The following is an 11,639-nucleotide window of genomic DNA, read 5'->3' on the forward strand; positions in this document are numbered from 1 at the left end:
ATCTCACAACACGTTATCTCATGTGTCTGCACAACTCATTCCGTTCCACATAGTTCATGGATGAGATCCTCCCCCTCTATTACATTTTGAAAAATGGACGACACTTGTATCATCATTGGATCAGCAATTGACAGAAAGGGATAAGCTTTTGGATGAGCTCAAGCTGTATTTAGGCCGAGCAGAGCAGCAAATGAAGAATTCAGCTGATAAGCATAGGAGAGCGGTTGAATTCCTAGCTTGTGACAGGGTTTATTTGAAAATGCGAACCTATCGCCACGAATCTCTGGCGCATCGTATCAACGAGAAGCTTTTCGCATAGTACTACGGGCCGTTTAAGGTTTTAGCTAAGGTTGGGAAAGTTGCTTATAGATTGGAGCTGTCACCGGGAACCCATATTCATCCGGTATTTCATGTATCACAATTGCATAAGGCGGTGGGAGAACATCACTTACCTTCTACGCTACCTGTCAATTTGGGAGCTGACTGGGAATTAATGGTTGAACTAGAAACTGTGCTGGGGGTCTGGACTGCTTCGTTGGGGACAACAGGTTGTTTGGAAGTGCTAATTCAGTGGAAGGGTCTATCTCCATTGGAAGCTACTTAAGGAGCTATGCAGCCTACAATTTCCTGCCTTCCACCTTGAGGACAAGGTGGCTGAATTGGGCAGGATAATTAATAAGCCTCCAATTCAATATACGTATTCTAGAAGAAACAACAAGAATGAAGAAAAGGGGGCAGTAACTAATTCTGTTTGAAGGGTGGGGTGGGATGGCCAAAATCTGTTACATGGGCCTATAAATAGAATGAGAGAGAGATGATGGGGGTGTCAAATTTAATGAGTAAGATCATTGGGTGGGGAGTTATAGCCCTCTCGAACGGCTGTTTGTTTATTTTTTTCCTTTCGTGTTTCGTAACTCCATTTTCCAAAATCAATACAGAGTTTCCTTTCTGTTTCCAGTGTCTTTTTAAAGTCTTGAGAAATCAGTCATATTCAAGGGCTGAATCTATCAGAGACTAACTCTCGGAAATTGCTCGTTAAACGTGTATAGTTCAATATAATCTCGTAGTTATCTATTCATGAAAATTCACGTGCTTGGAAGAAGTATTCATTAGATGTAATTCTTGCAAATTCTTTTTATTCCATCTGTGAATCCATAAAGAAAAGATTTGATAGTTTTATCAAACATTAATACTAATAGAATACTCTTCGTCTCCCACAACTAAGAATTGAGTCCCTTCTTCAATCACCAACAATCCGTCTTCATTGGCTCTGCTGAAATGCTCACATGGATTCACTTGAAATTCAACATTAGCTTTTGCTTTCGGATTCAATCTCACAGTTTGAAATGCCACCAACTGTTTCATTGGACTCCCGTAACTGGCCTCTTCTCTCCTCAAAAACAGCAAAACCGGGTGCTTACCGACCATTTTTCCCTGATTTTTCACTCCAACAACGGCAGTAAACTTTGCCTTGTTACAGGAATCTGAATCTATAGCAGAAACTGGAATGTAACCTGAGTTTTCAACAGTACCAGTAGTTGACAGTTTCTTGAAGTCAAGTTTGTTTTGTCCCGCCGAAACAAACTTGTAAGAATACTTTGAGTAGCTAAGTCCATATCCAAATTCGAATACCTTTTTCCCCTTGTAGAATCTGTAAGTTCGCCCTGGATAGCCTGATGATGGATCAGGCCGCAGCCTCATATCTGTCATTGGTATTTTGATAAAATCTTTTGGATACCAAGTCATAGGCAACCGCCCTCCTGCAGGAAAAGTATGCATTATAACAATTAGTACTCGATAGCATTAAGAAGGAAAAAAAAAAACGAAAAAAAATTATAATTTTACTACAGTTTAATATTGCATAGCAAGCATGCATTTAAAATTTTTATTTTGACTTGAAAAGAACGACAGTGAGTTGCTAATAAGTTTCACCTGGATTATGATCACCAAATATAATTTCTGCAATTGCTTGGCCTCCTGCTTCTCCTGGGTATCCAGCCCACAAAATGCTTCCGATTTTTGGATCATTCTTGGCGAAAGATATGTCAATTGGACCTCCACAAAGCAGCACTAATACAACTGGCTTTTTAGCCGCCTTGGCTATGCTTGTTATAAGGCTCTTTTGCTTACCGGGAAGCACAAGTTCTTCACGATCAAGATCTTCACTTTCTTGATCTTGATTAAGTCCCATAACCAACACCACATAATCAACAGATTTTGCGATTTTCACAACTTTTTTGGTAGCAATTGAAGTGCAATTTGTAGTTTTGCAACCCTCATGGAACTTAACTTTCTTGACATATCCTTGAAGTCCTACTAGGGGAGTGATGGCTTTGCAAGGTGGCCCTGCATAATTTCCACGAAGTGTTTTCGGAACATTGGCATTGGGGCCTATTACTGCAAGAGATTTCGTTTTGTCCTTCGATAGAGGAAGGAGCCTGGCTGAGTTCTTAAGAAGGACGATCCCATTTCTAGCAACTTCAAGCGCCATATCCTGGTGAGCCTGCGTGCAAATTTCATTTCGTCCTAGGTTTCCATAAAGACGCTTTCTTGGATTGCCGTTGAAGAGGCCTAATCTCATTCTAACAGCAAAGAGGTTGTTAAGGGCTCTGTCAATATCATATTCTGATACTTTTCCCTTCTCAAGTGCAGATTTTGTGTGGTTTACCAAATAGTCTCCACAATTCACATCCATTCCTGTAATTTATATTTTCATTTTTTTGGAAGTATTTTAAGAAAAGTTAATCAATAATCTGCATCAATCAATGTTAACATATTTAAAAGGGGTTTATCATACCTGCTTTAAGAACATCAGCCACAGCATCTTCTGGCGATTTTACATAAGTTTGATTCTCATAAATGATTTTGACAGCATCACAGTCTGACGTTATATACCTAATCATTCTCAAATCGAGTTAGAAACATCACCAATATCTTAAAGGGGAAATTTCTTCTATGTAAACTTTCCGAATTATTGACTTTACCCTTGGAAGCCCCATTCTCCACGCGCAGTTTTGGTTAAGAGATTGTAATCAGCACAATTCGGAACCCCATTAACACGATTGTAAGCGCACATTATCCCACTGGCACGCCCTTCTAGAACACATTGTTGGAAAGGTAGCTGGTATGTATCCGCCATATCCTGCTTCGTAACCTATTCAGCTCACCCAAAAACAGAAAAGTTAATACAAATGAGTTTGTATTCTACTAACAGCAAGTGTTGCTGTGCTTACAATTAACTTAATCGTTACTCTTTTTGAATGTATGTAGAGACATAGTCCCAAGAAAGGTAACTTTTGAGCTACTTATAAGCACAAACGAACATGCTCTAAACCACTCCAATCCATGATAACGAAATTCAGGATTCTTGAACTGAGAATTTAGCCAAATCAAGAAATCTCCACTGAATACATATTTGGATCATAGAATTTTCATGGCGATCATATAGAAAATAATGACACCAACTTCTCAAAAAAGTTCGATAAATGATAAAATGAATGCTAGAGCAAGTGAAAGATGGATTGGAGACTTACAATAGCATTGAAGGTAAAACGATCAATTCCCTTCCAGTGATCCAAATCATATGCAGTCAGATGCTTACAACATGCTGAAACTTGAAGGTGTTCATCTTTAAGGTCACCGCCTTCAAAACTATCTCCTTGAATTCCTCTAACAAATGATACTGCATATTTTCCAGTAACCAAAGGGTCTTCTCCAGGGGTCTCTTGGCCTCTACCCCACCTGGGGTCCCTAAAAATATTTATGTTTGGGGACCAAAATGTCATTCCTATTGCTTCTCCTTCATTGTATATTGCTCTTGCTTCTGTTCCTATCACCTTCAAATAGGTACGCATTGTCGGAAAATGGAGTGATGACTTTAAAAGCAAAGATCAAATTTACACCCTTACCGTGAATTGACCAGAGCAACGGCAAGGAAATGATTAGTAAAAACATCACAAGAAAAGAACACCACTGAAGACAACGCCAAGTGAAATGGATGCAAAAGTGAAGTCGAAGTTGACACAAAAGTCACTTTTTCCCATGTTTTATACTTAACCAATTCCAACACGCATTGTATAAGAACATGTACAAAATTGTTTTAACACATTTGGTTGCCAGTTTTGTAAATTCAATGGAAAATTTGTAAACAACATCAAGCATAAATGCGAGCCAATTTTTAAAGGCCCGTCTGCTCGCGGCCTCGCCCCACCTAGCCATTTCCTCGAGTTTTCTGCCGTACCCCTCCCTTGCATATGTGCTGAGGAGAGTACCTGGAACTGGAAGGGGTGATACTTTTTTCACTTATATGTTCTTTTTTATTTTTTATTAAAACAATTAGAACAATTTTTCATTACCTATGAAACATTCGTCAATCAAAATCCAAAATGTTACATAACTAAAAGATGGGAACTTAGATGCCAAGAAATTCAAGTGCTCATTTAAGTAAAATAATTTTTTCCTAACTGAATGCGGAACATCACCAGTTCATCGTCATATACAGGTGGCATTTCCTTTGATGCCAAACCAAATAAAGCAATTTTTGTCAGTCAAATTCAAAGAAGGTTAAATGTCTGGTTTTCTGAACTCATCACCACAGCTTAGAATAGTAGTTTTGAATTCTATTACAGAAGAGCCATAAACTTTAAAGTTTTTTCTGGGAAAACTAGTGACAGATTTTCTACGCAATCAGTTTATACGTAAGAAAGACTTAAAAGAAAACATTTATTAAATATTTGAACTGAGACAAGTGAGCGCATATTTTGTTATCTTCTTAATTTGAATTGAGATTGGTGCACCAGTCCAGTCTGCGACTCGATAGGTACATAATTTAAATTGAATCCCATGCATCTAGACAAAATATAATAAATTAAACAACTTTTGAAACTCCAAGACAAAATTGGACCAATACTAAACTGTCTGTACATAGTATCCTGGTCCCATTGGTTGACTTAAAAATCTCTCATCTTAAACTAATAATTCACATAAAATAAATCCAAGAAAACAAACACGAAATGTTATGATAATGCTTAGAGATTGACTAACCTTAGCCATACGGTACCACAGATTTGCATCAAAAGTAGCAGCAGTAAGAATGACTTGAGGAAAGCTGGTGGCTGCTCGAATACTCCCGTTGAACATAACACCATTTTCGACCCCGGTCGCTACTGCTACACCGTGCAAAGCCTCGGACCACCACTGGTAGTAGGGGATGCCGAGGCGGCGGACGGCCGAAGCCTTGTTGACAAGCTGAGAGATCTTTTCATCCAATGTGAGACGTGCCACCAAGTCTTGCACGCGTTGGCTGATTTGCAGTGAAGTGTTGCAGAATGGAAATGAATTGGTTGATGGATTTGTGGAGTCACATGAAAATGGAGGAAGTGGCTGTGTGGATTCAATCTTGATGAGGAGCAATGAAAAGCAAAGTATTATAAGGTTCATGAGAGCCATAATGATTGTGAGAATAGGAGTAAAGGAACTAGTGCATTACATGAGGCCAATTCTTGCCGGTTTGGCTGAACTTTTAAATGGATTGGTGTCTAATGACATCATCCTTGTGTATCTTTACGAAGTGTCAAATTTGTACAAGAGTTTTATGAGAAAGATACCTTAGACAAGTTACAAACATTTTTAAAAAATTATTCAAATACGTTCAAAAGTAATTTTTAATTTCAAATGTAATATTTGACGTTTTAGAAATCTTGAGAAACGTGTTCAAAGTTTAGAGACGTTAAAATGCACACGAGAATGATGGATATTTTTTTTAATATTTCAATTAGATTAAAGAGACAGCTCACAAAGTGTCATAATGATTTATTTTAATAATTAAAAACCAATTTTGCTAATTATCCAAAAGAGACATGTCATATTTATTTTTTACCATTGTAAAATATAACTACTATTAATCGAAAAATAGACAAAGAAAAAAAATATATAGGTAATTGATAATGAAATTTCAACCGACAAAGAAATTTTATAAATATAACACCTATTTTATCTCAAAATAGTGCTTTAAGCACGTGGAGGGCTCAAAATTGGAAAAGGGAAAAGAAAATAGGGAGGGAACTATAAGTTATTAGTTTTGTTGCTTATCAATTTATTGCAAAAATTGTATGTACTAGGTTGTTATTTTGGCCCCCTTTTTATTTTGATAATAAAAATCAAATTTGATAAAAATTGATGAAATATGTGATTGAAAATTTTATAAAACTTGTAAGTCACAAAAAATATGTGATTAAAAATAAGATTGGAGAAAAATGAATCTTTGAGAAATGGGGGCCAAACATGATCATAATTTCGTCCAAATATATTTCAGGAAGTAAACAGTGCTTGATTATTGTGTTCGGACCTTGTAATTGTACAAGTTTGTTCAAGAATTCATTTGTACAAAAACGCATTCATTTGAAAATGCAATTTTGTGTATCGTTTCCATGAAATTTCAGTCAAGGGTGTTGAAAATATAAATAGTTAGATGCAGTGAATCCATGGTATTAACACAACATAATTCCTTTTATTGCACCTTTGAAATGCTTGTCTCAAACCAAGAAGCAAGAGATTTGCTGGTTTTCTATCAAATATTAATGATAATAGAATGTTCTTCATCTCCCACTGTTAAGTAATGAGTCCCTTCATCAATCACCATTTCTCCATTTTCATCAGCTCTGCTGAAATCCCCACATGGATTCAATGGATATTCAACTTCAACTTTTGCTTTTGGATCCAATTGCACTGTTTTAAATCCTAGCAATTGTTTCAATGGACTCCCATTATTGGCCTTTTCTCGCTTTAAAAACAGCAAAACCGGATGACTACCCCACATCTTCCCATGATTTTTCACTCTAACGACGACAGAAAACAATGACTTGGCACATGATTCTGTACCTATATTAGAGACTGGAATGTAACCCGAGTTTTTGGCCTTGACTGTAGTCGACAGATTCTTGAAAACGAGTTTGTTTGGGACGGCATTAACAAACTTGTAACTATACCTTGTGTAGCTAAGTCCATGTCCAAATTCGTATACCTTTTCCCCGTTATAAAATCTGTAAGTTCGCCCTGGATAGCCCGAGGCTGGATCAGACCGCAACCTCATATCTGTCATTGGTATTTCGACGAAATCTTTTGGATACCAAGTCATAGGCAATCGCCCTCCTGCAAGGGGAAAAAAAAAAAGAGTACGAATTGCATGTTAACTAAAATCTTTTCAGTGGCTTTGGTTTTAACTTGAAGGGAATGACTAAAGTTTTGCCAATAAATTCCACCTGGATTATATTGACCGAATATAATATCTGCAATTGCTTGGCCTCCTGCTCCTCCGGGATATCCTGCCCACAAAATACTTCCAATTTTTGGATCGTTCTTGGCGAAAGAAATGTCAACCGGACCTCCACAAAGTAGTACTAGTACAACTGGCTTTTTAGCCGCCTTGGCTACGCTTGTTATAAGACTCATTTGCTCACCGGGGAGCACAAGTTCATCACGATCAACATTTTCCCTTTCTTGATCTTGACTGAGTCCCATTACCAACACCACATGATCTACAGATTTCGCGATTGTCACAACTTCGTCGGTGGAAATGGAAGTGCAATTTGTATATAGGCAGCCCTGATGGAACTTAATGTTCTTGACAAAACTTGAAAGCCCTTCTAGGGGAGTAATGGTTTCGCAAGGGGGGCCTGCATAATTTCCGATAAGTGTTTTCGAATTATTGGCATTGGGGCCTATTATTGCTAGAGACTTCGTTTTGGCCTTTGAAAAAGGAAGGTGCTTGGCCGTGTTCTTAAGAAGGACGATCCCACTCCGAGCAGCTTTAAGTGCCAAATCCTGGTGCTCCTTCGAACAAATTTGATCTCGTCCTATTTCACCCCAAGTTTGTTTCCTTGGATCGCCATTGAAGAGACCTAATCTCATTCTAACAGAAAAGAGGTTGTGAATGGCTCTGTCTACATCAGATTCAGATACTTTTCCTGTCTCAATTGCTGATTTTGTATTGTTCTTAACGAAAAACGTTCCACAATCAAGATCCATTCCTGTAAATTAAAAATTTTCATTCTTTTGGAAAAAATATTGTTGGACAAGTTATCGAATAATAGCAAGATACTCAAAACCAATCCATCGTACCGGCTTTAAGAACATCAGCTACAACGTCTTCAGGCAATTTTAAGGACGTTTGTGTCTCATAGATAAATCGCGGTACGTCATAATCTGATGTTATGTACCTGATCATTCTCAATTAAGTTAGAAACACCAAGAAAGGCCAAATTTCTTCTAAATAAACTATTGAATAATAAAAAGTTTACCCCTTGAAACCCCATTCTCCTCTAGCAGTTTTCGTTAAGAGATCGTAATCAGCACAGCTCCGGACGCCATTAACGAGATTGTAACCACACATTATCCCGCTTGCTTGACCGTCCTGGACACAGCTTCTGAAGGGTGGCTGGTACATATCTGCCATATCTTGCTTCGTCACCTATTCAACCTCGCCAAACACAAAGAAATATACAAATGAGTAATGTATCCTATTAAGGACGTTATCGACTTTGCTTAAAAAGTAACTTTTAACACAACTAAACATGGTACCAGTTGAGCAAGTGGCTTACATGAGCATCGAAGGTGAAACGAACACTTCCATTCCATTTTTCCAAATCATATGCAGCCAAATGCTTACAGCATGCAGAAACTTTAAGGTACTGATATTCGAGGTTACCACCTTCATAAATATCCCCTTGAAGTCCTCTAACAAACGACCTTGCATATACTCCAGTAACCAAAGGGTCTTCTCCAGGGGTTTCTTGCCCTCTACCCCACCTAGGGTCCCTAAAAATATTTATGTTGGGGGCAAAAAATGTCATTCCTATTGCTTCTCCTTCATTGTATATTGCCCTTGCTTCTGTACTAATTACCTTAGCTATACGATACCACAAAACGTCATCAAATGTAGCGGCAGTAAGAATTACTTGAGGAAAACTGGTGGCTGCTCGAATAGTCCCGTTGAACATGATCCCATTTTGGACTCGATAAGCAGCGGCAACACCGTGCAAAGCCTCCGACCACCATTGGTAGTACGGGATCCCGAGGCGAGGGATGGCGTACGCCTTATTAGCTAGCTGAGATATTTTCTCATCCAATGTGAGACGTGACACCAAGTCGTCGACGCGTTGATCTATTGGTAATGAGGTGTTGCAAAATGTGAATGATTTGGTTAATGGATTTGTGGTGTCACAAGAGAATGGCGGAAGTGGATGGGTGGTGACAATCTTGATGAGGAGAATTGAGAAGCAAACTGTTACAAGGTTTTTGAGAGCCATATTTGGGTTAATGACCATGTTTTACTAAATATGCAGCTTATATACGTTACCAAACGTGCTGTAAAGACGAATGGTCGGATTCAAGTAGTAGATATGCCATAAGTTTTTATAATATTAATTGTTTCCATTAATAACTATTTATTAAATGTCTTTATAATATTAATTGTTTCCATTAATAACTATTTATTAAATGTCTTTATAATATTAATTGTTTCCATTAATAACTATTTATTAAATGCAAAATTTGATAGCATGAATATGAACCGTAACTGGCCACATTCGTGGGTTGTCCTTAATTGTCATATTTAAGGGCACTTTTGATGTAAACAATTTTGTGAAAATATTTTTTTTTAAATGTAAAATTATTTTATTGGGAGAATGTATAGCTCAAAATTGGGGCTACATGGTATTAGTGTTTATAGGATATCTTCCAAATAGGGGCTAAATTTTGTCTTGCGCAAATTAAAGTTAATTAGGACTCGATTGGTTGGGTCATGTTTCTTGTAAAAAGATATTCATGATAAAGTTACCTTAAACTAGTTTTTTCTAAAAACTTTTTAAATCAAATAAAGTATTTTCAAAAAATTATTGAAACGTGTTTAAGAGCAACCTCTTAATTTCAAAAGCAGCTTTTGAATTTTCCAAAAACATGTTAATTAGGCCTTTAATCTCTTTTTAAGGAGTGGACAGGACTCTTAATTGAGGTACAGGTGCAGCTTTAGATATATTAAGCCCATTTGTGAATGTCCATTTGTGAGGAGTAGAACTCTTAATTTGCCGTAATTTCGAGTCGACAATCAAATGAATTCAATCTTGGACTACCCAACTTTCAAGAAATAATAGGTACTTAATTGACTTAAAATCTTTTATTTGTCTAGCAGAAATCTTGCCTGCTCTACAAAATGTAAAATAATTTGTTTATAATATATTCGATACATTGAATCATAAAATATTAACATAATTAAAAGAAAAAAAATTCTTATTAATTATTCTCTAAAATGTTGTATAGAGTATATGTCAAATGCGTTCGGACTCTGTGATGAAAATAATACTTTTCTCGTATAAAAATTAGGGGTAATCTTTATTTTCTAAAAAATTTAAAAACATTAAGGGTGCGCTTGGAACTTATTTGTATGAAAATTATTGATTATATGTGTTTGATTAATTTAGTTTTCAACTTAATAAATATTATACTTATCCATTTTTATGGATGGGTAGATGAGAGAGGAGTGACAGGTGAGAGTTGGTGAATTACTTGGAAAATGAAAACCTCATTTCTCTAAAGAAAATATTTTTCTTGTTTTTTAGGAAAATATAGTTACGTGAGTGGAAAAGTATTTTTCATGGAAAAAATTTTCAATCAAACACTCTAAAAGTAAGAATTTGGATTAAAAAAAAAAAAACTAACATTTTTTATAGAAAATAAAGTAAACCAAAACATTCTAAGAACAACTTTTTAATTTCAAAAGCCTCACCAAGCCCTTAAATCTCTTTTCAAGCATTGGGCATGATTCTTAACTGGGCTACAGGTCCAGCTTTAGATAATTAAGCCCATTTGTGATTAATAGAATTCTTAATTGTGGAAATTACATGGAGGTATGTTTGTTAAGATTCAATTTCGTAAATAAGATTTTAAGTTCCATCTTTCATATTATTAGACTAAAATTAATATTTAATATAAACAATATTAATAATTAATCAAAATTAATTATAAACACGCCCTCTAAATTATACACACACTCGCTCTCTCCACAACACCTGTTGACACATAAAAATTCAGTCCAAATCGAACAGCCCAGAGAGTAAAGCCCAATTGGAGGATCCCCAAATCAGATAGCCCAAAGAACGAAATCCAATTGAACGAATCAAGGTGAATGCCCAAATAAGGGGCCCAATAGTGCGGTAACGCCATCGCCCAAGTTTGCAAGTCGCTCAGAATCTGAACGAATAGAGTGACATACGGTCGCCCAGAGTCTCGCCCAAATCTTCAAGTCGCCCAAGGTATCAACAAACATAATGCATTATGATTATCAAGAAATGCAGTTATTGAGGCAGTTGCTAAAGTAACCTTATCACGTTCCACGACTCAAGGGGTTCAATCGAAAGCGGTTGAACGATGCAAGATAATGGCAGCAGTTAAAAGGACAGTTTCATGACAAAATGGCCACTACAAAGAAAGTGGGTAGTTATAGGGCAATCAAGCAGTTTTTTAGAGCAGTTAATCACAAAGGGATCGCCTATGAAGTATAAAAGGGAGAAAGAACTTAGAAGCAAAGGACCGAATCCAAAACTCTCGAACAGAGAATATGTAATTTTTATTCCTTTAGTTTTTAG

At 36.7% G+C, this 11,639-nt stretch overlaps 2 protein-coding genes across 2 annotated transcripts; both read right to left on the minus strand.

The window, feature by feature from the left end:
- Window positions 1-1,090: 1,090 nt before the first annotated feature.
- On the minus strand, window positions 1,091-5,583 carry LOC111397416 (probable beta-D-xylosidase 7). The gene is made up of 6 exons (XM_023024328.1): window positions 5,044-5,583; window positions 3,534-3,836; window positions 2,985-3,154; window positions 2,798-2,895; window positions 1,933-2,697; window positions 1,091-1,760 (listed from the first exon to the last, which is right to left on the minus strand). The coding sequence occupies exons 1-6, from the start codon at window positions 5,446-5,448 to the stop codon at window positions 1,180-1,182; spliced, it is 2,322 nt and encodes a 773-aa protein (XP_022880096.1). The 5' UTR covers window positions 5,449-5,583; the 3' UTR covers window positions 1,091-1,179.
- Window positions 5,584-6,488: 905 nt separating this feature from the next.
- On the minus strand, window positions 6,489-9,317 carry LOC111397417 (probable beta-D-xylosidase 7). The gene is made up of 5 exons (XM_023024329.1): window positions 8,598-9,317; window positions 8,298-8,467; window positions 8,119-8,216; window positions 7,260-8,027; window positions 6,489-7,149 (listed from the first exon to the last, which is right to left on the minus strand). Exons 1-5 carry the CDS (start codon window positions 9,303-9,305, stop codon window positions 6,569-6,571), a joined length of 2,325 nt encoding a protein of 774 aa, XP_022880097.1. The 5' UTR covers window positions 9,306-9,317; the 3' UTR covers window positions 6,489-6,568.
- Window positions 9,318-11,639: the final 2,322 nt, after the last annotated feature.

This window comes from Olea europaea, chromosome 7, assembly GCF_002742605.1.
Source record: "Olea europaea var. sylvestris chromosome 7, O_europaea_v1, whole genome shotgun sequence".
Lineage (NCBI taxonomy): Eukaryota > Viridiplantae > Streptophyta > Magnoliopsida > Lamiales > Oleaceae > Olea > Olea europaea.